The 26,945-nt window shown below is 42.5% G+C and overlaps 1 protein-coding gene across 21 annotated transcripts in view; it reads right to left on the bottom strand.

Annotated features, from left to right (window-relative positions):
- Positions 1–26,945, bottom strand: part of TRPM3 (transient receptor potential cation channel subfamily M member 3) — a gene marked incomplete at both ends in the record, with an annotated part of 787,829 nt that overhangs the window by 61,743 nt on the left and 699,141 nt on the right. For 6 of the 21 annotated variants that reach the window (XM_082657218.1, XM_082657236.1, XM_082657229.1 and 3 more), the window contains 8 exons: positions 3,010–3,138; positions 9,775–9,915; positions 14,651–14,818; positions 16,993–17,221; positions 17,875–18,164; positions 18,959–18,988; positions 20,363–20,503; positions 20,662–20,697. In XM_082657218.1, the coding sequence (XP_082513344.1) occupies positions 3,010–3,138; positions 9,775–9,915; positions 14,651–14,818; positions 16,993–17,221; positions 17,875–18,164; positions 18,959–18,988; positions 20,363–20,503; positions 20,662–20,697 (1,164 nt within the window). The remainder of the gene's footprint in view (positions 1–3,009; positions 3,139–9,774; positions 9,916–14,650; positions 14,819–16,992; positions 17,222–17,874; positions 18,165–18,958; positions 18,989–20,362; positions 20,504–20,661; positions 20,698–26,945) is intronic. The other 15 variants (XM_082657237.1, XM_082657220.1, XM_082657232.1 and 12 more) reach the window with 4 other exon arrangements.

Raw genomic sequence — 26,945 nt, 5'->3', positions numbered from 1 at the left:
GTGAGGCTATACAGTAGGGCTACCTTCACGAATCACTTGTGTTTGCCTCTGAGACTTCCACCTCTTCAAGCCATGACACACCCCTTTCCCGACTCAGGACCTCTCAAAGGAGAGGAGTGCAAAGACTGGGGCCAGGTCTAATCTACAGCTATTTATTTGAATCCTCACGGTGCCTTTAATAGCTTGCCTTGGCCTGAAACATTAAGGAAGGGAGGTTTTAGCGAGTCAGGACTGGGGCTTGGAAGGCTGAGCAAGATACCAGGAGCCACGTGGCAGCCTCATTCTTCATCCTCTAGTGCCTCATTTCTAAACCCTAGCCCTTAGCATGCATCGGAATCACCTGGAGGGCTGGTGAAAACACAGTTGCCTGGGCCCCACCCCTGGAGTTTCTGCTTCAGTATGCCTGTGTGGGGCTTGAGGATTTACATTTCTAAAAGCTCCCAGGTCATGCTGGTGACCACAGGTTGGGAGCCACTGTCCTACCCATGAAGAATTCCTGCAGCAGCTATTGTCCTGATGGCTTCCCACCCAGGCTCCACCTTAACTAGGGGAAAAAACCTGTCTGTGCACAAGCGTACGTGCTGAGGTGGGGAATGCCTTAGAGTTTCTCTAACCCTTTGCCCACACTCGCCTAAGGTTTATAGTATATATGTATATGTATTTTAAATAGTTAAAGTATTTTTCTGAAATCTCAACGTAAAAAGAGATAAAAGCAGAGTGGCTGGGGTGAGGTCTCTCTTAGGATCCCAAGGATCCGGGGAGCGTCTCAGTTTGCAACCTCGCGGGGAGTGGAAAGAGCCGTGGGCCTAGGGCCAGGTCAGTCGGGTTTAAGACCCAGCTCTCCTCTCTAGCTGTGGGACGCAGAAAAATTGCTCAATCCCTCCTGGGTCTTGGTTCCCATACCTGTGCAGTGGAGATGTCTTCACAGCGCGCCAACTCCCTCACGAGTCGCGGGGAGGAGGCCCCACGTGAGAAGCTGCCTACCCGCAGCCGGGGGCAGTTACGCGCTATCACGTGATGACCGGGCTTGTTTGGCTGACTGCGCGCAGAAGTACGTATGCCGGAAGGGGCGGGCCCCGGGAGAAACCACAGCGCCCGCCTATGTCCCCGGAGGCGCGGAAGCCTACAGACTTTCGCCTGTTTTCAGGCTCCTGCGTCTGAGGTCTGGAGGGCCCGCGTGCTGTGAGGAGGCACCAGGCGGGACGCTCGGCGCCTGAGCATGTCCTTAATGGGTTCAGGGACGTGGGGTGAGGGGCCAGGGCGCAACCTCATTGGGCCGAAGGGAAGGTCAGATACTTAGGTGGTCAGTGCCTCCCGCCCCACTGCTTCCTCGGAAACGAGGACTCTTGGTTGACCCCCCGCTGACCCCAGGCTCCAAAGCCTGCTCTCCCCGCTGTTATATGCCGCCTCAGGAGAAATGGATAGCCAGCCTGGAGATTCCTGGCAGCCCGCCGGCTTGGCAGCCTCTTCCAGAACAGTCCGTGGAGTACAGACTGCTCCCTGTCTTCTTCCAGTCTAGTCCCTGGAGAGATTCCAGTCTCCCTGCTCAAGTCTCTCCCTTTTCTGCTTGTCCTGGGGAAGGAATAGGCATCTGGGCTTTAAATCACAAAGCCAGTGAGCTGGCGCTGCACAGCAACAGAGCCCTCAGCAGTTGCGGCCTCAGTTCTCAGAGAGCTACACAAAGACCAAAGCGAATTTATTACTGTTTTCAGTTTACAAATGGGAAATGCACAACCGTGGTCAGGAAGTGGAAGACATTATGAATGGGAAAGCCTAAGAGTAGACAACTAGTTGGAATGAGGCAAAGGCAGCCACTTAAAAAAAAAAAAATCCAGTCCCTTATAAAATGGTACTCTCAGGATAGGGGCATGCTGGTTAGAATTTAAATATCCCCAAAGCAGTTAAAAAACCCAAGGAAGGGCTCTAAATATTTATACATGTTTGCTTTTTTAAAAAAAAATGATCCCACTTTTTCTCTGGAGGAGAACATTCTAGAGCTAAGCCCTAAGAGAGTAAGGCCCTTTTAACCTTAGTAATGAAGGCAAGGGTGAATTTGTGGGTTTGTAGGAATCCTTTTTTCTATGGAGCTCAATATATTTTCCTACTCACTGTAGTACAGCAAGTAGGGTTGTTCCAGAGCTCTCGAGAATGCAGTGGACTTGACAGGGAGTAAGAAATGCAGAGGAATCATTATAACTTACAAGCCTGCCTCCCCTGTGGGCTTGGGGATGGGCTTTGGGAGCTTGTTGGGCAGGGTTGCAGAGCCCTCTGGTGGATTATTGCTTGACTACATTTATTCTAATGGCTCTGAATCTGATGACCCGAGGCTAGCTTTGACTTCAAGTCACAGGAGGGTGGCATTTTGATGGCTCCTTTTATGCGATGGCGTTGGGGGGAGAAGAGAGGGACCCACATCCTCAACCTGAAGGACAAGAAATATGCTCAATTCACTTAGGGCTGGTAGAGAGGCTGGTGCCCAGCAGGGACATAATAAATGTTGAGAAGGAATAAACCAGGGAATAAATTAATGAATGAAAGCATAGTTCCTCCTAGAGCTGCTGAAATGCATTTGCAGAATCATAGGTATTGGTGGACTGTGTCCAAAGAGACACAGAGTAAGGGGTTGCAATGGGAGTTAAAAGTGGAAAATTTAAACATTAAAAAAAACTTTCTTAAAGTAGAAAAAATTTTAAAGTCATGTTTATCAGGACGAGGAAAGAGAGGTGTAAACAGTGTTGAAGACAACTGGAGGGTTTCTTGGGGTAAGAGATAACTCTAGCAGAAAACAGACTAGATCCCAAACATGCATGGACTGACAACCTATAAACACACACTGAAGCCTCCCAGGTCTGTCAGCAGCTGTGGAAGCCAAGTCCTTTATTTCTGTGGCAGTGTTAGAGAAATAGTTTCTGGCTTAACTTGGATCCCGAGTGTTCCATGATCCCCTCTATCCACAGATGTAACTAACCACTGTCTTTCTCCTCTGTTCTCTTTTATGAAAGCAGTTACCTCTCTCATCTTTTCTATTCCCAGGGTGAAAATATAGGAAATGACGATCCATTCCTGGGTGGAAGGCCAGCGCTCCATCTTCACTAACACGATATAGTTGAAGAGCATCAAGTATCCGATGTACGCCAGCTGTAAGGAAACACAATACAGTGCTCTGGCTGCGAAGACCTGGGAACCCTGCCCTTGCGCCAGGCCACTGTGAGTCAGGACACAACAAGGTCAGCAAGCAGGACTAGGAATTCACGACGAAATGAACTTCTAGGCTCTAAACGATCAAAAGAAGTTTAAAAGACTGTGATTTTGAAATAATTTGATATACAATCTTCCTTTTGATCCTTGCGTGTCTCTGCGTCCCAGTACTTTGCTCGTACCTGTGTCATGATGCACCATTTTGTTTTGCAATTCCCTGTTTCTCGTATTTTCTTGGCTAAAAATGGAACCTCTTTTCTCAGGGGCTGCTCTTGCTCATGCATGAGCCTTGGGTCCTTGAACTAGGACAGCACAGTGAATTTTTGCCTAATGAATGCCAGATAGATTAAATGTCTGTAAGAAGGAAAGGCAGACACATGCTATACGTGTAAATTGGTCAAACCGACATAAATAATAGCCCGGAATTTCTTGGAGCCCCACTTTAATTCTCTTCTATGTTAATGTCTTCTTTTTTCTCTTATCTTAATGTGCTTGGTTTGGCGGTACCCTGGGAAGGTTTTACCTCTTATCCCAGGCACTACTTTCCTGCCCTATCCAAGCTGGGATATTCCTTCCTGGTTTCTGCTTCTTTGAACAAAACAAGAGAAGACAAGCAATTTATAGGAAAGAATGAGTCTGTAAGGCCGACTGTGGCTTGGAGTAAGGTTTAATCCTCAGGAGGCACTAGCACTGCAGGTTGAGCCCTGATGGAACTAGCTGAGTTGCTGGATGTCCCAGGAAAACTCCTCAGGGTTCAGGTTTGGTGAATGCCACTGGACAACTCAGGTACGTCTAGATGAGTGGAGTATAGGAGGGCTAGTGAGGTTCTTACATAAGGGGCTGAGGAGCCTCTGGAGAAAAAAACTCATCCTAGGGGCAATGGCATAGAAGTTAAGCCTTTTCTAGGCAAGGCTTCAGGCCGAGTAAGGTACTTGCTGCCTTTAGGGGCCTCAGGGGCTGTGAATAGGAGCTAAGAGTGAATTTATTGAAATCGGCACTCTTTGGAGCTTAGGTAGCAAAGAACAGGATATGGTGTGGGCAAAAGGATTGAGACCTTGAGAATTTTGGAGATACAGCATGATTCTGGAGCCCTGGAGGCAGCTTAGAAGGTGGAGAAAGATGCAGCCTGGCTGGGAGACAGGGGAACGGGTGGCCCTGCAGAGCTAGAGAAACACTGCTTTCTCTACTAACGGACCTCTTTCCTTCCCTTTTTCTTTTTTCTTCTGCTTTTTTTCCTTTTTCCCCTTCTTTTCTTTTTCTCTCCCCTTTTCTTTTTCTTCCTGTTTTTTAAATCCCTTTTTCTTTTCTTCTCTTTTTCTTCCTGTTTTATTCCCTTTTCCTTTTTTTATCCTCCCCCTTTCTTTTTACCCTCCCCTTTTCCTTTTTTCCTCCCTTTCCTTTTTTCTTCCTTTTCTCCCTTTTCTTTTTTCCTCCCTTTCCTTCTTTTTTATCCCCCTTTTCTTTTTTCTCCCCCCTTTTCCTTTTTATCCTCCCCCCTTTTCTTTTTTTCTTCTTTTTCTTATTTCTTCCCTTTTCCTTTTTCTCCCCCTTCTCATTTAAAAAATAAATGAATACATAGGTCCTTAATATGAGTCAAAGGTACTTTCTGAGACACTATTACACTGATGGATTTATAGACACAGAGATATAACTTTTCATCTCTTGAAGGGTGGGCATATATCAGAGTTGAATTGAGATCACGTATGAAAGTGAGACGGCAGCTGCATAGATGCTGGAGGATCAGCAGACCTCCTCCCCATCCTGAGAGATTCACTTTGGTATACGCCCCGCCCAAGGACCACCATTTATAACCATGCCTCAGTTCCTACCCCACCCTCTTCGGGATCATTAGCATGTTGTGAAAAACCTCACCTGAAAAGAGTCTACTCAATATGAAAGCGTGTAGGATGGTGTTTAGAGTGTAAATCGTTTCATATGGTTCCTGTTTACCATTATACACTGGCATCCACTCTCTAGTCCCTGTGAGTTCTGTATTTTACAAAACACAAGGAAAGGACTTCAGTGGATAAACGGTGAAATATGCTCTTAGCCTCCTTCTGACCTGAAATCCTTCTCTCTTTCTAGTTGCTTCCTTCTCTTTGTTGGACCAAATTCCACTGCTTCCAGTGGGCCTTGTTAACTGCCCAGGTTTTGTCATTTTACTCAGTTCATTACAAAACATTCCAAAGCGTTATCTTCTCTTGTCACAGGTAGGCCCAGTGACACACACACAACTCTTCCAGAACCTCTTCATTTCAGTACTTAAATAACCCCTTCAATCTGCCTCTCTCCTCTGAACACAGGTCTAATGTACTTGTTTGGCAGAAGGACTAGTGTTGGTGGAAGGAATGTAGACGCAAAGTCAGTGAAACTTGGATTTAAATCCTGGCTCAAGTACATCCCAGCTGTATCTTTTTGTGTAAAATCACTTCGCCTGCCTGGGCCTCCCTTCTGTGAAATGGAGATGTTTGCTACCGACCCTGTAGAGCTTTCAGAAGGATGGGGGAGGGGAATATGCATCTACCTCCTGATACAGTATAGAGGCCCAATGAATGGTGACTGATATTATTATACACCTCTTTTTTCAAGAAACTTCTATGCCTCTCGCCTCCTCTTACCTCAGTCCTTCCTTCCTTTTTTACCCCCCTTAACTACTCATACCTCTCTTCTTCTTTTTTCTTTTTTAAATTGACCTCATTGCTTATGCCTCCTCCACGAACATCCTTTTTAGCTCCTGCCTATTTTTTAAATCAGTTACTCTACAATGCTTTTCTTTCCATAAACAAGCTACAATATAATATTTTGGGACAACTCTCAAAATACGGACTTCCAAAAATAGGGCTTTAAACATGTTTCAGTGGTACAACAGAGGACTGGATGCTGCCTTGGAAGAAACCTATCTTAGAACTCGCTAACATTCATGGGGCCTTGCTGCAGATAACCCTAACATGACATGCTTTAATGTGTGTGTGTGTGTGTGAATATATATTCACATATACACACACATATATATTCTGTAAGCTTTAACAAGCTGTGTGTAGAATGCCATAGCTTCGAAAAGAAACAGAACCTTGTGATTCTTAAGTTAGTGGGAATCCTATAAGAATTTGTATTTTATTTGCTTATATATTTTTATAAATTTACCATTAACCAAGGTGCCTGACTCCTAAAGTATGAAATGCGAGCACCAAAGCCTGCTGAAGCTGCCTGGGGATCCCTGGTGGGGCCTGGCCATCCCCGCTTCTTCCCAGGCCTTTTCCTACTGCCACTAGAGCGTGGAGGGGCCCATCGTGTTAGCAGAGGAAGGAGTCTGTTCCTGCTGGAGAAGCCCAGAGCACACCCGGTGCCCTCTGACCTGGCACCACTTTGCACCTTGAACTGGCATCCTCTCCAGCTGGGCACTTGAAACAGGCCCTCACCACAAACTGGTCTGGGAGCCAGTTGGATCCCTGCCTCCTTTATTCTTGGAACAGAAGAGGACTCAACCTGCTCCTCTGGAAACTTGCTAAGACATGGAAGTGAGGTTATGTGGAAGTGAGGTGTGTCCTACCTTTCAGAACCTTGGGAGTGTAGAAGGGGACACTTTGGGAAATCAAGTTGGGAACTACTCTTACAGAAAAAAACACAACCAAAAGCAAATGGGCCCTTTGATCTAAAGCTGCATTTTACTGTTAAGCATCTCTGGGGACTTTAAAGATTGACACTCCGCATCTCCATTTACTTCTTTGAGGCTTTGTCAATACATATGGATTTCTGAAAATCATTGTGGAAACACAATCAGACATGACTGGAGCATCCAGTCTGATGGGTTTGTGGAGGGTAACCAGTCAGCCATACAAAAGGGAGCTGGACACGTGGGCCCCACTTCTCAAAGGGACAGCCTTACAACCTGCAGTATATGGTACAAGAAAAGCAGTATGCCCCAAGCTTCCCAGACCACAAGACTCACCTGGGAAGCTTGTTAAACACAACCGCTCCGGCTCCTCCCTGGAGATTTCATTTAGTGGGTCTGTGATAGGGCCAGGAATTTGCATTTCTAACACAATCCCTTATCATCATGGAAGTTTTGGAAATACCAGGCTGAAAACTCAGCCCTTTGTCTAGGGCAGTGGTTCTCATCCCTGGCTACTCATTACAACCACTTGGGAGCTTTGAAATATCCTGATGTCCTGGCTGTGCCCCAGAACAATGTCAACAGAATCTCCAGGAAAAGAACCCAGGCATCTTTTTAAGTAGATAAACGTATCGATTAAATAGAACTCAGGTTTGTTTTTTTTTAAGCACTCCAGGTGATTCTAATGCGTAGCCAAGGCTCAGAACCACTGGCAAGGCATCTGTGATTTAAAAACATTCTGGGCTAACAAATTGCCTCAGCTGAGTAAATGGGGACTAGAGGAATCAAGGAAGTAAAATTAATACTGAACTCAGACAAAGAAAAAAAGAGATGCCTTGGAAGGGTAAGAGATGCTAGTATTCTATTTGTAAAGGTGATAGATAATTCTTGATACTACTACTGGTTTCTTTCATGCTCTAGATCAGGAGTCTGTAAACATTTTCTGTAAAGGACCAGATAATTTTTAAGGCTTTGTGGTCCAGATGGTCTCTATCGCAAGTAATCAACTCAACAGTTGTAGCACAAAAGCACCCACACTATAGGTAAATGAATGAGTTTGGCTGTATTCCAGGAAAACTTTTTTATGGACACATGAATTACATGTGAATTTCATGTAATTTTCATGTGTCACAAATTAGTCTTCAGTAGATTTTATTTCAACTCTTTAAAAATGTAAAAAACATTGTTAGCTCACGGGCCACAATAATGGGCAGTGGGCTGGGTCTGGCCTGTTAGCTGTAGTTTGCCACGCTCTGTCCTAGACAATTAAAGCAGTCTAATATAAGAGAAAGGTAGGTATTCAATAAATGATAGTTTATCATTGTTGCCTGGGTGGATGAATAAAACACTGACCTTTGCTCTGCAATGGGACCAGCCTAGAAATAACAAGTTACATTTATATTGTGCTTACGTGTTCCAGGCCCTGTTCTAAGTGCTTTACATATTTTAACACAGTTAATCTTTACCAAACCTTATAAAGTAGGTACTATTACTATCCCCATCTTAAGAAAACTGGGAACGTAGTGCTAAAGTAACTTGCTTAAGATGACACAATAATAAAGAGGCCCAGACAGGATTTCTACTTAGGCTGTCTGACTGCAAAGTCCATGCTTGCCACCACTCTGTTGTTTTCTGCAAGGTAAAAATAGTGTATATCTGCATGCAATAGATAAATAGAAATGATTTCTGCATGCCTTAGTTATTTTTTTGGGGAGGGGGGAAGGATTTTTTTTAATGCTAATAAATTTAAACTTTAAATTTTTACTTCACTAAAAAGATCATATTTGTATTTTAATAATTTCCCATCCTCTTTGAAGACCAAACTTTAAAGTATTGGTTTTCAACTTGTGGCAGTTTTACCCCACAAGGAGACATTTGGCAATGTCTGGAGACATTTTGGTTTCCTACTTGGGGGCTGGAGACTGCTACTGGCATCTAGTGGACAGAGGCTGGGGATGCTGCTGCACATGGACAGCCCTCCTCAACAAAGAATTATTACGCCCCACATGTCAATCGTGCAGAGGCTGGGAAAGGCTGGCTTAAAGCCAGCGTTGAGTGTTAGCATACAGGACCACACAAAAAGGACCTCATCTGGTCATTTGCGTCATCTCAGCCTCAGACTCAGATTATCCTGTTGCTGACTCAAGTGACTGGTGTGGAGCTGGTTGTGAAAAAGGCCAAAAATACAGATGCACTACCTTTCATCTGGCACAGCTCCACCGTTGGCTGGAGAGCAGCAGAGACGACCTGGGTCAAAGCTCACCTTAAGCTTAAAACATCATGAAAAACAGGGGCAGACGGGCCATTTCTCCCATATGAGGAGGCTATTTCAGGGATAATCTTTTATCTTGTGGGCAGAAAATATTTGCAGGGTGTGCTTACTGGACAGTATTTGCTGTGATTGTAGGTTGCTTTGCATGTTTTTTGCTGCTTTGGTTTGCATGTTGTTTAACGGTGTCAGAGCAAGAAAGGTTGTTTGATGACATACCGGATTGGGAGTAATTACACACTTCTGATCCCCATCTTTAGTGGTTTTCCTTTTAACACTCTGCTCAGCCCTTACCCACCAAATGTCCCCCCAAACCCAGGGCTGGTGTCTAAAATGGGCAACTCTGATCCATTGCTCATCCATCCAGAAAAGGGAAGCGTTTTGTAGAAGGACCTCTACTTCCCTTCTAGACTAGACTCATATTCATCTCACCTCTATTCTGCTAGTTCTCACTTTTACCATTTCCTTTCTTTTCTGCAAGGAGGAGAAATGTAGAAGCTGTGGAAGCTGCCTCACAGACTCCACAAATCTTGCAAAGCTACAGGAAAAAGCAAGGTCACAGAGCCATTATTCCTGCCTGTATGGTCTTTATATAATGACTTGTAGAAGAAACCACCCAGGTGTGTGAGAAACTGACATTGACTCTTTGTAGCCTTTTCTCCTTTAATAAAAGGAGAAAAGGAAAGATGCTTACAGTGTAGAACCAGAACTTCACAATGGGTGCATTGTAGAATTCATAGATTTTTCTGCCCAGGGGGATTAACCGGTGTCTGCTCTGAACTTCCTCTTCATCCTTCTTCCTGGAGGACTCCCCGTTGTTTCGTCCCAACATTGCCTACAGTGGAAGAGAACCAATACCATCACAGCAGGGTTCTGCAGAACATGTTTCAACATGTATCTCATTTTATAGATGGGGAAAGTGTGTTTATAGAACCTAACAGCTTTGTTCAGGGCCCCCAGAGATTTAGAGATTGTGCCTTCCCTAAGTGTGCATTTGCATTATACATAGAATCTATGTATCCTTTCCCTGGGATGGAAGGCCTTAGGGATACTTCTTGACCATTCTCTTCTCTTCCAGCCTGGAACCTCTGGAAGATGAGCTGTTGGAAGATACCCAGAGTTCTGAGAGACAGAAAGAGCGTAACCTGGAAAGGCCAGGAATCTATCATTCCTCCCAACCCCTCTCTCCCTTTATGTATCATGAAACAGGCAGGTCTGGGTTCTCTACTCATGCTAACGACTCTTAAGTCAAGGGTAAATTGGACTAGTAATACCTTATTTATCCGAAGGTGTTGAATATTCAAGAGGTTAAGTTATCTGTAGTGCCTGAACTTAGGAATGTCTACCCAACTCCTAGGCATATGCCTCGGTTCCCTGATTTCAAACCCTGTAAAGCCTGAATTACTGCTGGTGCTAGTTTGGTGATTCCTGGGCACACTGCCTTCCTCTGCGTGGCAGAGTCAACCAGATGGGACTGGAAGTCAGGGCTGACCAGAAAAGGCCCTAATCTCCCAAGTTATTACAGGTCTCCTTAAGAATTCACTATTTCCTCCTCATTTCTGACAGGAGAAGCGGCAACAACAATTAAACATCACAAAAAAGGCAGAACTTGAGAAAAAGCGGACACAGAAAGGGACTGGGTCCTACCCTGGACACTCAGAATCTGTGGCACCTTGGGCAACTCTTTTAACCTCTCTGAGACTTAGTTTCTTTAACTGTAAAATAAGGGTAGTAATAGCACCTGATAGAGGGTAGGTTTACAAATCAATCGGCATCTGGAACGTAATAAGTGCTCGGTAAAGATTAGCTGGTCTTTAAAGTGAACTAAGACCTTCTCGGGTACTCGTGACTGAAATGATCTAGTTGGGATCTCTCACAAGAAAAAAAAAGTATGATATTAGGCACCTATTACAGCACAATTTCTTGGCTTTAATTCTTTCCATATTGTTCTAAGCAAGGTTCGTTCTACAATGTTTGGGAAATGAAATTTTTATTAAGTGTGAGAACAGGGTAAAACCTTATAACTACTGAAGACAGATAAGAATTTGGGAGAAGAAAAAGTATAGGAATATGGGTTTAAAGTTGCAGATCTAATTACCAAAATAATTTACCTTGAAGTTGATAACAGAGACAACAACTAGATAATTCTGGTTTCAAACTACCTTACCCACAATATAGATATATTAGTTTCAACTATTTTTGTCATTGCCTCAAATATCCACTTTACTCAAATATGTAACAATCAACAAATGATTTACCTGTAACCATAGGATTTCGGGAAAGGGTAACTTCCATTCCTTTATGGACTCTCTGGCTGGAAAAGTACCTTGAACTAATGAATAGGTAAGATTCCATACTATGGCCCATCTAAGAATTTATTTTGATCAGTGAGCTGAGTCAATCTTTGTGATGGATATAGCACACTAGACAGCAATAGGGTTCTATAAATATCGATCATCGACCTCAGGAAACTCTGAAGTTACATATTTCTCTTCTATAATTTATAATATATGTAACATAATTATCCTACTTCTATTCTGCTTATTTATATGCTCAATAATACAAGACCATTTGGGTACACAATTAGATGAGAGTAAAGGCAGCTTGGAGGGTTTTAGGCATCTTGGAGAATGGCATCTTGGGGTAACCTCTAGGGACGGTGGCTTTCCCAACAGAGTTGTAACAATGCCCTGGGTCCGTGGATGTGTTGAGGCTTTATTAGGAAAAATTCAAGACACTTACCTAGCAAGGCAGGTAAAACAAAGTGAAAAACAGAACAATCTATTTTGCCTTTATTGTTCAAAAATATTTCAAAGTGAGTGCATTTTTAAGAGGCTTGTCTTTCATGGTTTAAGTAAAGCATTTTCGACATTTCATTAATTCCAGCTTAAGCAGCGTAACTTGCTGATTTTGTTGATTTCTTTTCCCAGTAGTCAAACATTTCCTTAGCCTACATTTCTTAAAGCAGATTGTAACAGGGTCAAATACAGACATGACTGCATGATATGGATTTCAGAATCTTTGCTGGCTAGACACAGATGTCAAGTCTGGGAAAGATCCTTTGAGGTGAACTAAGCTATTAAAGGCTACTAAAGTGAAGCAAACTGAAGCTGATATTCCATGTATAATTTTGGAAGGGCCAAGGGAAAATGTTCCATTCCAAGAGAGGATATATTGGTTTAACACAGAAGCTCAAATATCAATGCTATGAAGGGAGTGGAGTTGTCAACAAGCTGTATTCTCCAATCCTGTCTGGGGTGAGCTGAGACCAGTGGTCCAGCAGTAACAGAATTTGTCATTAGGGTGAAAGAAAGTGCCACCTTAAAAACAAGTGCTGTCCAACCCTGACTTTGCCAGCCCATAAGTCCTTTCCTTCCTTTCCTTCTCCCTGCTGTTTCAGCCTATGGAGAATCAGCTCAGGCAGTAACGCTGTTGTGGTGTCTTCTACTTGGGTTCTCAGTAGACAACGGCGGGGGCTATTTGGGAAGTAGACTGCTCTTAGTCCAGAGATGCATCTTTTATTGTGGCTTCTTGAAAGATCAGATCCTCAAAACTCTGGACTGAGCAGGAGAGGCAGCTGCCTCTTTTGTTATCTTCCTTCAGACCCACCAGAAAGATACTGCTTTAGCTTCTGGCTACCTTCCTAGGTTCCTTCTTTGAGCCTTCCTAGGATGTACACCAATGTCAAGGCCATGTCATACTTGACACAGGAGGCCCATGCGTCCCTACTGGATTCTTTCTACTACGTGGTGGACCAAACTAGCTGAGCTCCTACATTTGAGACTAGGAAGAAATTCTTTGCATCCCTTAGCTTTATCAGGTAAAAGCATGGCCAGTGGAGTCTGCATGCCTGGGTTCTAATCCTGGCTTTGCAACTAATTAGGTGGGTAACCTTGGACCATTTAACCTCTCTTGAGCCTCAGCTTCCTCATCTATAAAATGGTATAACAATAGTACCTACCTTGTAGGCTTGTTGTGAGGATTCCATGAGTAAGTGTATGGTTAAGCATTTAGCACCATTATAGCAATGGTGTATATTATGGTGTATATTAGCAAACATCTACCATGTGCTAGGCACCAGTCTACATTAGTTACATGCACACTTGTTACATAGTTTACATGTACCTGTGAGCTAGTAATAATAATAATGTCATTATTCCCATGTTAGAGGTTAAGAAACTGTGCCCAAGGTCCCACAGTGAGTAGGTGACAGGGCAGGATTCTGGCTCCAGAGCGCACACTCTTTACCCCTCTGCTGAAGCATTCAATGAAGATTTGGTATTACTACTACCAATGTTTCTGCTAATGATCAAAATATCATTTCCTATCCTTGAAGGGGTTCAGAGGCCAAAATTATGGTAAGTTCTTTAGGCAAGACAGTCATTTGATCCTGTCATAGAGGAAAGCAGACTCCTCCACTAATTTATATAAGGATTCTGAAACTGAAAGCAAACATAGGACTTGAACTCAGTGAGTCAAAAGCAGTGAATGATTAATCAATCCAAAGAGTGGCCCGATGCATAGCCCCTGTTGTACTTGGGTCTGGGAATGTGCCTGCAAATATATCTTTAGGAAGGACCTACTGAAGGAAATAGTGTTTATCTGGAGGAAAATCAATTCGCAGGGTGGTCCCACTTAGGATAATAATGCCAAGGCCTTTTGTCACCTGAGCAAAACCAATTTTTGTTTTTTCCCCAAACAGCTTCTTCTGGCTCGTCACAGTAATTGGTCAGGGTGGTGGGGAGGGTGGGGGGTATCCAGGAAGTCCTGTGGAGCTGTTGCCTTATGTCTCCAAAGCTCTGAAGCCTTGTTTGTCCCTTTAATAGCATGTGATGTTTTTAGACTTTGGATACAATCCAGTGGTAGTCATGCTGCTCCAGCAGGGGTTGCAGGAAGCTGTCCCATGCCCAGCTGCCCCATTCCCCCTACAGAACAAACCATCCATGCTCTATAATTATACCAGGAAGAGCTAATAAAAGCCTTCCATACAAACCCCAAAATTCAATTAGTGCTGTATTTGTGAGCCTGACCTCGAAGACAGATAAAGGCTTAGCTTCTGATCAGCACAACGGCTCCAGCTCAGTGGCGCCAGCTGCTCCCAAATCAGATTCCCTTTCCTTCTTCGTGTGCTAAGACTGCCACATCACCTGTTGTTTATAAAGTGTCGCCTGTTTGGAAAATTCAGGGTGTCTTGCTTCTGAATTTCATTGGGTTGTTGAGTGCCGCTTACCTGGCTGAAGGATTCGAATCAGTCCCTTTAGTTATGTTATTTGTGCACAGAGAGGACACTTATTTTTTCTTGGCTGCACCATGAGGCATGTGGGACCTTATTAGTTCCCCGACCAGGGATCAAACCTGTGCCCCCTGCATTGGAAGCACAGAGTCTTAACCACTGGACCGCCAGGGAAGTCCCTGAGAGGACACTTTTGTAATAACCTGGTCTCAATACTTAAATGAAAGTACCTGGTGGGAAGCTGACCTCAAGAGTTATTAAATCTTAAGCCATATCCATGGGAGAGGTGGATTAGGGGTTCTCCCCTCTGACAATAACTGAATAGTTTTTTTCTTACTGTCAGTTCCATGTCCTCTTCGTCTTTTTCCTTCGTGGGCTTCTCCGGTTCTTCTTGCTCCTTCTCTTGGAGGTGAATTTCCTGGGCCTGAGTCATATAGGGCATGTCATCTTTGTTCTTGAACTCCAAGCTGAGAATTGAAGGAGGAAGTAGAATTCCCAGAATTACCTAAAGTAATAATAATGATAATAATAATAATCACATTTAAAGGATTCAGATAAGGGTGGTTGCTTAGAATCAGAGAGCCTGGGGGGTGGGGTCTGTGTGTGTGTGATGTGAGGGTGTATGAGTGTTGGGTGTGCCCACAGTGGGGACCTGCATATCTGAATAACTAAGAACATCCATGCTAAGAGGGTCACTTCTGCCCACATGACTGGGAACTGTTAACTGTTAACTCACAGTAGCTCAGTCTGATCTTGGAGAAACAAAGCATCTTATCCAAATACATCTTGTCCAATTAACACCTACTTTGCATGAGGGAAACAGAGGAAAAAGATTCTACCCAAGGCAAAAATGGGAAAAAATCCAGATTCCCATTGAGTCACTTGATGGCACTTTGTGAAGTCAGTTCATACTTACGTCCACTGGCATTTATTTATTAATATGCCAAGTGGAACTGATTATGTGTCACCTGGTTATCTCTGTAAAAAATACTGTCCTAAGTTGACCTTGAGAAAGTCCATGTAGGAAAACTGTATTCATTTTAAAGCATCCCCCAGCATTTGCTACTATCCAACAGAAACCCCCCCCCCACACACGTGGGCTCTGTATCACTATGAGAGTCCCTCTGCACAAATGCCCCAGGAGGCTCAGCACTGTATTTCTCTCATTATAAACCACATGCTTAAATCTCCACGTGATGACACTAAATTCATTGGCTTTTCTCATGAGAGGGCAATAATTTCATTCTCTATTTCCAGGGACCAAGTTTCTGAATGATAATACTGACATCTGATTTGTGTTTCCTAAATCTTCTCTCACCTCTTCCCTCAGTCCTAAAATGGTTCTGTGTACAAGGCTTCTGAATACAACCCTCCCTGAAGAAAGTATACCAAGGTGAGGGGCTAAGAGAGGCCATGAAGGATAAGTAAAAATGATTCTCAAGTAATGAGGCAGGGACAGTCTGTGCTCGAGTGCCCAGGGACTTGAGAGCAGCTAAGGGAAAGGGGAGAGTGGTGACCCTCACTAAGGGTGCCTGGCAGGCCTGGGAACGCTCAGGTGGCATGCCTGGCAGTCTTCAGGGGACATGACACCCTGTCCTCAGAGCTGAGAGCCAGGCTTGGCATTGTTTGCAGTGTAGTGATGGAATGCCCATGACCCACTTCATGGAACCCTTCTGTGACTCTGGGCCAAGAGCCCACAGAAAGGGTGGAGTTGGGGAGGGTTGCTGGTTCAATCAGGGTGGCCTCAGCAGACTGCTCTGGTCTGGTGGCCCTTTTATTTTGGGCTGACCTCAGAGTTACCTAGAGCAGGTAGTTCTAGGTAAGTATAAGCCTGGCTGGCTTCAGTTGTAACAGCCACAGACTCTAAACAGATAAAGCATTTTAAAACATTCTTTCCATCTTCCCTTCCCATTTTTTTGGTCTTTTAAAAAATTCTCTCAGTTTAATGTTTTGCTTGTAAAACACTGAAGAAAACAAAAAATCAAAAGCCACTTATTATCCTATTTCTTATACTTTCAACCCCAGGGGTAACCACTACAAACAATTTACTGTGTATCCTTTCTATTTTTTTTTAATAAAAAAATGAAGTTGTACAAATAGAACTATACATGTACATGCTTTAAAAAAACCAAATAAATGGACTCAGGCTCTACCTGTTGGTCTGCAACTTGTTTTCCTTCAATGAAAAATAGATCAGGATTATTTAGCAACATCTTTACATATAAATCTATCTCATTCTTATTTCATTTAAAAAATTTCTAAAGTACAGCTGATAAGAGCCAATGTCTCTTTATGGTGCCAAGGAGGGGCCAAGGCGTTCAGGCTCACATGGAGGTGAAAGGTTGCCTAAGTAAGTGTCTCCTGGTGCAGCATGGCTTGTGACAGAGCAAATGATACCTCCTATGGTACCCCTGTGTGACCATCACCTTGGATCTTCTGAGAATATTACTGTCTAGGCATGCCATCTCTAAAGGTTCTGATTTAGCAGAACTTGGGGTAGGCCCTCGTCTCTGTATTCAAAAAAACAACCCATTATACAGAAGATTCTGATGCACAGTTGGGGCTCAGAACCACCCTCCCGAGTTAAGAGAATGCCCACTACCACTGCAGATTTGGCTTGGAAAGCTCCCACCAGCCCTCTGGCCCTCATAGCCAACAGGGCCTTCTGGACTCACTGACCTTGAGGCCTGAGTTCTTGCGCATCCGGAGCCGACCCATCCACATGTCCGTGAGCAACATCTGGCTGCATGTGTGTGCGATGAAGTCACGGTGCTTGGCAGCTACTGCGAGCTGCAGGCATGTGGCGTTGCTCCAGTTCTTCAGCTCATACGTCAGCAGTTTCATGGCCAGCTGCTCATCCTGCTTGTAGGACTGGTCCAGGAGCTCCACGGCCAGTTGGCCAAAGTCCCTGAATGAGAGAATGTGAGGAACTGTCTTTTGGCCATCTTGGAGACTTAGATGATGAAAGTGGGGACCCACTGGCCAAGCCACAAAGGGTGGTTGCTGAGTGGTCTAGTTGTTCCTTATGGGGTCTAGTCTGTTCATTCATTCATTCAGCCAACACCCATTAAGCATCTACTGTGTGCCAGATACCATGTTTAGAACTGGGGGTGTAAGTCAAATGAAGCACAATCCCTGCACTCAAGGCCCCCAGTTCAAGGCATATGGATGTGGAAGGCAGACCCAAAACTCAGAGTGCAGTATGTCTTCTTAAATGTGACAGACCTCAGTTCAGAGCTGGGCCTTGTCAACCACAAGTGTGTGATCTTGGACAGGTTACTTAAATTCTCTGAGTCTCATTTTCTTCAGGTGTAAAGTATGCATCATAAGGGACCTACCTCTTGAGGCAGTTGAGAGGATGAAATGAAATCTATGTATCTGTATGTACCTCTGTATCTAGCACTGTGCACTGTAAATGTTAACTGTTTGTGTCCGCCCTCTGTGTGCACCATTGGGTTGATTCTGTCTCCCCTTGAAGTATTGGATAGCTCAAAAAACCTGTATCTGGGGACCACCTTCCCTTCTTCTCCCCTGACCACACCATTTGCTAGGCCGTCCAACCTGGAGTTGTGGTTCAGCTCCTGGGAGATGTCATCAACCATGTCGTTCTCGGAAGCCTCGTGGGCCATGGCTTTGCAGAGCTTACAGGCCACCAAGGCCTTGGCCATGGCCTCCTCGCCGTGCTGCCAGAAGAACAGGGCCATCTTCTGCCGCTTCATCAGGACGGCCCACACCATCAGCTCATGAAAAGGGAAAGGGAAGTGGTTGATCTCAGGGTCATCCAAGTCAATGTCCACCTCTTCTTCACGCTTCTTGGTTGTCTTTCTTCCTCGCCTCAAGGGAACATCATCCTGTAATTTTAGGGAAAAAATACAGAGATGGAGTTAGAAATGAATCCACTCAATTCAGTAAATAGTTCTTGTATGTCTACTACTGGCCCAGCTCTGGAATAGATACAGAAAAAATGAACTGTCTTTTCCTAGCTTCTATTCTAAAAGAACTCACAAGCCCCTGAATGCCTAACTTTAAAACAAGTTATAATAAATGAATAAGCACAGTCCTATGGGAACATGTCAGTGTTATACTTTAATTTTAGAACAGTATTTTTAAATGGGCTTTTTTTTTTTAACTTTTGTCCATTCTCTTCCTCTACAAGTAGGGTTATTTGTACCTCATGATGGACAGCACTACCCTTTCCACTGAAAAGACAAGGACATCCTATACTTGCAATTGGATATACGATAATAACCACATGAACAGAAGATGGGAGACAGATAATCTTTCTTGAGTTTCTGAATACTTCATTAGATGCATTTGTGAAGAATTTCTGGTCTTTGGATCTGTTGCCATTTGTAAACTTCCATGAATAGATTTCACTTACTGGAATTTATACGCTTTCTTGGTTTTCAAGTCAGTATTTCAAATAGGATTTTTTTTTTTGTTTGCAATGCTAATATAACCCCATGATAGAATTTTCAAAGCTACTGTGACCTGCCCCCTCGACACTGGAAAAAATTTCACCACCTTATTTTAGAATCATGTACTAAGCTCTACCACTGGAATGACCTTATATATATATATATATTTTGAAATGTGTAATAAAGAGAATAAACAATTGACACTAATAATTTGAGCAAACACTTACCTCCATTCCCAGCAGTTTCAAGGCTTTGGGCTGTTAAAAAAAATGTTATGCACAAAGTTAGATTTCTTTATAGAGGTAAGAAAAGAATCCTAATGTATCTTAAACAGGTAATGGAACAAATCTATTGTACCACACAGCATGTATTCATTTCACTAAATAAAACACCACAGGGGAAACTCTTTATAGAAATTCTAAGAGAATTAGGGATTTAGTGATTTTGGTAAATTACAGAAAATTAGGAAACTGGAGAGGCATAATGAGATTGCCCGAGGGTAGAGCCTGCAGGTTTATAATCTCTTTTGTGGACCAAGATTTCTTCCATCATCCTAAAACCATCCCGCTAGGCCGACCTCTCCATGACATCAAGCACTTGAGTGAACAATGAGACAGTCAGTCAAACTATGAGATGTTTCCCAAACCTCTGAAAGACCTCTATTATCTGGAGACTTGGGATATTATTCAGAAATACTATATGTTGAGATGCTTCACGCTGGTTATCTCTCTTTGCTGCTGTCCAGTAGAGCAAGGGTGAGTGGGACCAGAGGGGCATGTGCTGACGGCAAAAGGCACTCATGGCATGGAAAGTGTAAGCACACACAGTAGCACCACCGGTGATGCTGGGGATGTGCAAAACAGGCACAGACCAAGACGGAAGAGAAGGCAACTCAGCAAATTATAGAACAAGATGGAACTCATACAGATAAAAATCTTTGGGGGGGTCCTCAATAATTTTTTATAAATAGATCCCAAGAGCAAAAACCTTGAAAAGTGATGTGGTAGATAATAAGATTATTTGAATATAATTACTATTCTCTGATCATTAAGGTTCACCTTTTTTTTTTTTTTTTTTTTGCGGTACGCGGGCCTCTCTCTGTTGTGGCCTCTCCTGTTGCAGAGCACAGGCTTTGGACGCACAGGCTCAGCGGCCATGGCTCACGGGCCCAGCCGCTCCGCGGCATGTGGGATCTTCCCGGACCGAGGCACGAACCCGTGTCCCCTGCATCGGCAGGCAGACTCTCAACCACTGCACCACCAGGGAAGCCCAAGGTTCACTTTTTTTAAATGAGAAAAATTACTTTTTTAATATACAAAATGACTTATTTAGAAGTTGAGCATGTCATCTCAATTCATAGCATGTAGAAAAGCTAAAAAAGGTTCACTTTCAATGCCAGTTTCTGGTTTGAATTGGATCTAGTGAGGAAAAGAAAGAAGTGTAACACCCAGCATATTCCTTTTTTTCTTTTTTCTTTTTTCAACAGATTTGACGGCAGAGGGAAGAAGAGGCAGGGCAATTGCCTTGTCATCTGATCTCCCCCTTGGAGATGACAAAGCAGCCGCACTCCAAATCTACTGCACACTAGTCCTCCCCAGAGTCCAGGAAATGGGATTTGCTGCCAGCCTCACCCTCTTGGGGCCAAAGAGATTGTGGTAGAGCGTCCGGAAGCGCTTTCGCGTGTAGTTGCAGCGATAAGCCCCTCCCATCAGGTACTCGATCACCAGGCCGATGTCTATCAGGCTGATTCTGTAGTCTGGGGGCAGGTTCCCCTATCACGGAAGAATGGAACAAACAGACACATCCAAAAGACAGCATGGTTTACTAGGGATTCTATTCCATGTGTTCTGTAACTATTTTAGAGTAAAATAATAATAATAATTAAAAAAGAAACATATGAATGTATTATTATTCTGGTTAATCAATTCACCTTAAAATAGATCCAACCGAAACCTGGATATTCTCGCTTGGAAAGAAGACATAAGTTAAATAAGAAGATGCAGTAATCGTCGGCAATAACAGAAAATCAAAATATTTATTCAAGTCTTCAGCTGGGGAGAAAAAAACACCAGTGTAGCAGAAAGAAACACAAGGCTAGATATGGCAAATTCTACCACTCCCAGCCACTAGGAACTATGTCCCCCAGATACTCTCCCTGGACCCCCTCGCTGCTCTGCCTCTGACCCAGGCCTGTTGCTGTCCTCTTGCTGATCATTTATTTCTTCACACTCACTGAATGAAGACTCCTTCCAGAAGACAATTGTGATTACCAGGGACTGCATCAGGTGAAATATGCTGAGAGCTCAAATATCTTTTATACAAAACTTCTATTAAACTTTTTAAAAAATTGGCACCCTTTTAATAAAAGGACAGCAAGATGGATGTCATGACAAAGTCCTTTATGAACACCCCCTGTGTTTAAAGAGAAAGAGGGGTGAAATAAGAGAAGTTTTATCAACAGAATATTTATTTTCTCAGAATTAAAGAGGTTTTTCATATTTTCTTTCAGAGAATAGTGCTTCTTAAGGACCTAGAGCTATGGTATAAGTTTAATGTTGTACATATAGATGCAAAAACAAGCGTTTTTATTATTATCTGCTCATTACTGGTTTCTACTTCAAAAGGGAACTCTATAGGGTCTGAGAAAGTCCTTATTTTGTTAGGTCAAGGAAGAATTAGTTCTGTTTGTGGGAAATTCTGAGCTCACAGTGAGTTCCAAGGGGTACAAATGATCAAGTCTCACTGTCTGGTTTAGTTCCCTGATGCAGAAGTGTGCTCTATACCATGAATGGCAGGGGTACCACACCGTGTTGGAAGCCTGGCACACTGCATTCTTAGATACATTTTGGAGGGGCCTGAGGGCTTTGTCCACTTTGGGGTTTGTCTTTAATGGAGGATCCATCCAGGATGCTGTGTGAGATTCCTGCCACTTCACAGAAGTGGCTCATAATAGTGGTGGTTTTCCAACTTTGTGGCATCTGAACCATCTGAGGAACTTGGTGACAATGCAAAGGTCTGGACCCTATCCTGCTTCGAGTATGAGACTCTATGCACTTTATGAGCTGTCCAGGTGATTCTGAGGTCTACTAAGTAAAGTTCAGGTGGGATTACACAGCAGAATTGGGAAATTCATAGTATATGAAGATATCATTATCTCTAGGAAATTAGCTTATGTAGTTTTATTAACTGAAGGTAGGTTTTCAGTTATCCTTATCAGCTTTCCTATGGTCAACAGCAATCACTTGAAAGGGATTCAGGATTACAGGTGGCCCACTGTATCCTGCCATCAAACCTATAACTTCATATTTTTAATTGTTTTATTTATCTTTGTATTCCCAATGCCTGGTGTATGGTAGGCATTCAATTTTTTTTTTTTTTTGGTCAAAAATGTGAATAAGTAAAACACTGAAATTAATCAACGTATTTGGGATCAAGCCTCAGTTTGGGGTTCTTCAGTATTATGTTCTCAGTAACAACTAACTAGTTACAGTTTATGAGTCACTCCTGGGTGGGAAAGCCCCAGCTATCCTCTGGTTATCAAGAAAGACCAATTGTCTGACTTCTTTAAAAGGGAACTTAGAGAAAGATTTATTTTAAGGTAGTAACTTTTTATGTATTGTCCTTTCCATAAACATTAAACTGAATCTAAAAATATTACCTGTGCAACACTTTTTCTCCATTATTTTGGGCAGGTTAACAAGACTGCGCTTTCTGTATTGTCTGGCTCTTACTGGACGGTTAGGCGAGGCTATTATTTCAAGAGTAGAAGAGCCCCAGAGCTTCTCTGGGCACATCTCGGTCAGCCTCATCTCCTGTGCCTTTGGCTCCTACACGGATGACCTCCAGAGGAGGCTCACCCGATCGGTGCTATTTTCCTTGGCACTGTGAAGCTGGCAGGGGAAAGAGTACTGGCTGCGAGTCAGTTGCTCTGGACTCTGTCCATCCTTCACAAATCATCCACTTTCCCTCAAGGCCTCAGTTTTCTTCCCAGTAAAAGGGGCTAAACTCCATGCCCTTTACGGTTTGTATTGCTCAAGTACCAGGTTTCAGAAAAATCCCCAAAAGGTTTATTGTGATGCTACTGAACAACAATCATAGTGGGTCTATGAATTTGTGCCTATTTTTAGTCTTGTAACAATTTTCCAAATTTAAAACGTGGGTAATAGTGAGCCTAACACCTGTATATTTCCTTTTGAGAAACGTATGTGTGAACATCAGTTTGAATTCTAAGAACAAGAACCAATATTGCCTGAAGACCAATAGTGAATGGCAATATTTATGCTTTTGAGGTCTCTGTAAGCGTGGGTTGTCAGGAAAGTGGTAATAGTAAAATCCAAAATAAACAAAAATTTTAGAGGGGCAACACTTTTTACAAATGTTCTGCAAACACTGGCAACATTGTTTTGCAAAATTTTATGCAAATTCATAAAGGGCTGATAGGCTTACATACTACCAAAGAAGGTGTTAGAATCTTCTTTTCCTAGAAATTTCTTATATAAAGCTTGATTATTTTGGAGTGATTTTTGTATGATCTGGTCTGAAGTAGGAGAAAAGATTCTGTGACCATTCTGGGTTACTGAGCTTTGAGTGATGGCCTGAAAGGAACTGGCCTGATTTCTCTTTGACTACAAGGGGGCGATGGTCACCTAATACAAGGCAATGAGGGTTCTCTCTCTGTACTTCAATTCATGCTCTGAAAACAGGCAATGTGGACATAGTTACTTCTAAGGTCCTGTCTGTTTCTAAAGGTCCAGTTGTTTGATCACTACGTGGAAGGCTGCTCTTATTTCTATGCTGCCAGGTCACTGGCCAAAGACCCCTGTCCAGAGCTTCCAGAGTCGATGCAGTTTCTAATAATCTGCTGGAATTTGGTTAGTAGAGATGGAGGCTTAGAGAAAAGAGAGGGTAAAGGGTTAGACAGGGATGGGCTTGTGCTCATAACATCCACCTCCTTTAAAAAAAAGCAGAGAAAAATGCCTCCTCATATTCCACAAGTAATGTCCAAAAGCCTCTGGAGGAGTCTTCCTTTGCTTGTCTCCTTTTCGAATAGGAAGTCAATATACTGCAGTAATATTCATTCTGCCTGCTGTTTCTGTTATTCCCTGCTCCCCGTTTTTGGTAATTACTTTGGTAACTGGTAAAATCTGGACACTTATTTCCCATTTCATGCCTTAACAACACATAGCAAGCCACAGGATTCAAATAATTTGATCCACAGAGTAAAATAGAGAGGCTTGGATCCATGGGTAAGTAAATTTTACAACTTGAAAACATTGTCTCCTTTTTTTTCATGCCATGAGATACTACTCTGAGGCTAAATTTTAATCCATGCCATGCCTAAGGATGTCTTTTAATTAAAAGAATAACTTAAATTCACTTATTAGATCTGCTCTTCTAAATGCACTCTGTTTTTCAGATGTCAGCTCATGATATCACTATCAGATTTCAGCTGTTTAGGAAACTTTTTTTTTCTTTGAAACTCATAACAAGCCTTCAAAGAATACTGTTTCCTTCTGATGTATGCAAGGTATAAAATGATAGCTGGTTGTAAGATTTACCAAGGGAGAGTGGGGAAAAGACCAACCTGGTGAAAATTCATGGGAAAAGAGGACATTCCCTCAGTGTTTGGCATGGCAGTAGACTGGGCAACCAATCTTTTAAAAATTAAGAATTTTGAAAATTTGCATGAATTCAGCAGATGGAGTTATGAAAATGTCCTTTTTTTCCCCAAAGTGTGTCCGAAATGCTTTTTCTTTAAAATTCGGCAAAGCTCTGGGTCTTGATTCCCATATAACTGAATTTTAAGTTATCATAATTTCACCACTACTCTTACATAATACTCAAATATCACCCTTCTTTGGTGGGGAGGGATAATTGAGGCAATCTGAAGTATTAGTACATTTAAGAAAGAAAAACTACTACTTTAAAACATACAGAGGCACAAATTGAGCAGACAGTTAGCTACTAAAATGGCAAGTTAGATTTCATGGAATAGCGGACAGACTCAGGCCACTCTGGTTTAATATGAGAGCATTGGTACATCCAATGGATTTATGCACAAGAAAGGTTCAGGGAACTGGGTTGGCTGATATTTTAAATTTCTGATTGATACTAACTCTACCTCATTGCTCCTAGATTGCTCCCTTCATATAAATAATTTAAGGTTTTGAAACTAGCTTGGGAGTAATTCTCCACGTTCAGTTCTGTTGGTTTCAAAGGATAGTTGGACTTGGAGATACGCTGGTTAACTTAATGATGGTCTGATAATTCCTAAATGCATTCTCTGGGTTCATCAGTTATTTACATTTTATTTTACAGACATATTATCAAACACTACGTTTAAGGTCCCGAACTGTGTTTCTAATTTTTGAACAGCATTCGTTTCATACTAGGGCTTATCACTTACTGATTAATTTTTGTCATAGATTAAATCAATTAACATGTACATAAAGTCCTATAACCATAAAGCACAAAGCACATGGTAATTATTATGTTCCTTAATTTTGAAAACTGTTTAAACTGCCCAAGATTTTCTTAGCATTTTAAACCTAGATTTGTAGATTTTGCATATCTTATTGGCATAAACTGTGAGGAAGATGTTTACCAATATTAATTTCTCTCTCATTCACTTCTTAAAAAAAACACAAACAAAAACCCCTCATTTTTAGCTACTTTCATCCATAAAACATAGACACTTACAGCTCCTTTGGCTACCATTGTTATTCTTTCTTGCTCTCCAATAGTCAGACACTCACCTTTATCATAGAAATAAATGGAGTCTGCATTTCCTGCCCCTATTTCTTCCCAAGGGAAGAAACTAAACATAGGCTTTTGTTTCTCCCAACCATATTGGCAGTCTCTTTTCTCAAGAAAAAGGATAAATTTTTCCTAAGCCATTTCAGTACTATCCTGAATGATTTGTTATTTTTTTCCCGCTACTAAGTTAGTAAGTAGATGAATCCTCATATAACTATATTCTTGCTCTAGTATTTGGATCACACTTGAAAGAAAAATAAAACTGCTCCTAACTGATAATCCTCCCAAATTCTTACCATCCTGTCCTGTCTTGTTAGTCTATATTATTTTTGAGGTATACCTTTAGCTAAGAAGTTAAAGAAAACCCTACCTTAAAAATACTCTACATGCCTTCCACTAAATGTAAGCAAATGTAAGAGGCAGCTAATGGAACTTCAGAAAAAAGAAAATGATATGCAAAGCAAAGTCCTACGAGGAAGAGAACCTATTAGGAGGGATTTCAATCATTTATATTCATTAAAATCTAACTGCAAAAATCTCTGAAAATCAGGCAAGACATTGAGAAGCTTGGTGACGGAGGTAGATGAGTGACTTTATATGAAGGCTTGGCCTGCCCAGTGGCTGGGACTAAGGGACAAAGGCACACAGCTGTCTCTTCAGAAAGCCTCATAATTCCTTCAGTGACACAGACTAGATTAAGGTGAGGGGGATATTTTACTTATTATTTTAGAAAACCTCAAAACATTTTGAGTTTTGAACATGAGCAACAAGTACCTTGGCAAAGAATACATGCTTGGCGTGTACATCTAATCTTCTGAGATACTTCTGTTTAGTTACCAGGAAATTTTACGCCAAGATAAATTAAACAAAATAGGAAGACTTGAGGAAAAGAGAAGTGGGTTTGTTGAGGGCAGGTATGTTTATGGCTTGAAATGAGGCAGACCAGGCAAAGGTGTGATCTTGGTAAAATATACAGATGGCATAGCATTTATTTCCCTTGCTTTGAAAGAACTACAGGCTTCACTCACTCACACGGATGAGAAATTTTTCAGTAAGGTTGTGCAGAGGTGGGAGTAAAGTTCCCAAGGGCCTACAGAAGGAGGTTTTTTAGTACTCTTTACTCATTATTAGCAAAGGTCCAGCTGGTTAATAGGTACATTATAATCAGCCCCAGGGCCTTTGGAAGGAAAAATTAGTAAGCGGCTACAGGACACCTAAAGGGTAGTTCTAGCCTATGACTTCCTATGAGATGAAGGAATGGCACTCTACTTTTTACCTCACTTTGTAGCTTTCTCCGAGTATGTCCTATGGAATTTGGCAAAGAATTGCTACCAACTGGTAGGTGGATATACCTGTGTATGTGTGTGCGTGTGTACATGTGTATGTGGTAGGGGAAGCGTCACCATTTATTTTATCCTTTGGTGTTAAAACATCACTTTCTGGGAACCCTGCCAAGCG

This window comes from Grampus griseus (genome assembly GCF_964374135.1).
Source record: "Grampus griseus genome assembly, chromosome: 6".
Classification (NCBI taxonomy): Eukaryota; Metazoa; Chordata; class Mammalia; order Artiodactyla; family Delphinidae; genus Grampus; species Grampus griseus.
The sequence above is the reverse complement of the archived record's forward strand: the minus strand, read 5'-3'. Positions and strand labels throughout refer to the sequence as shown.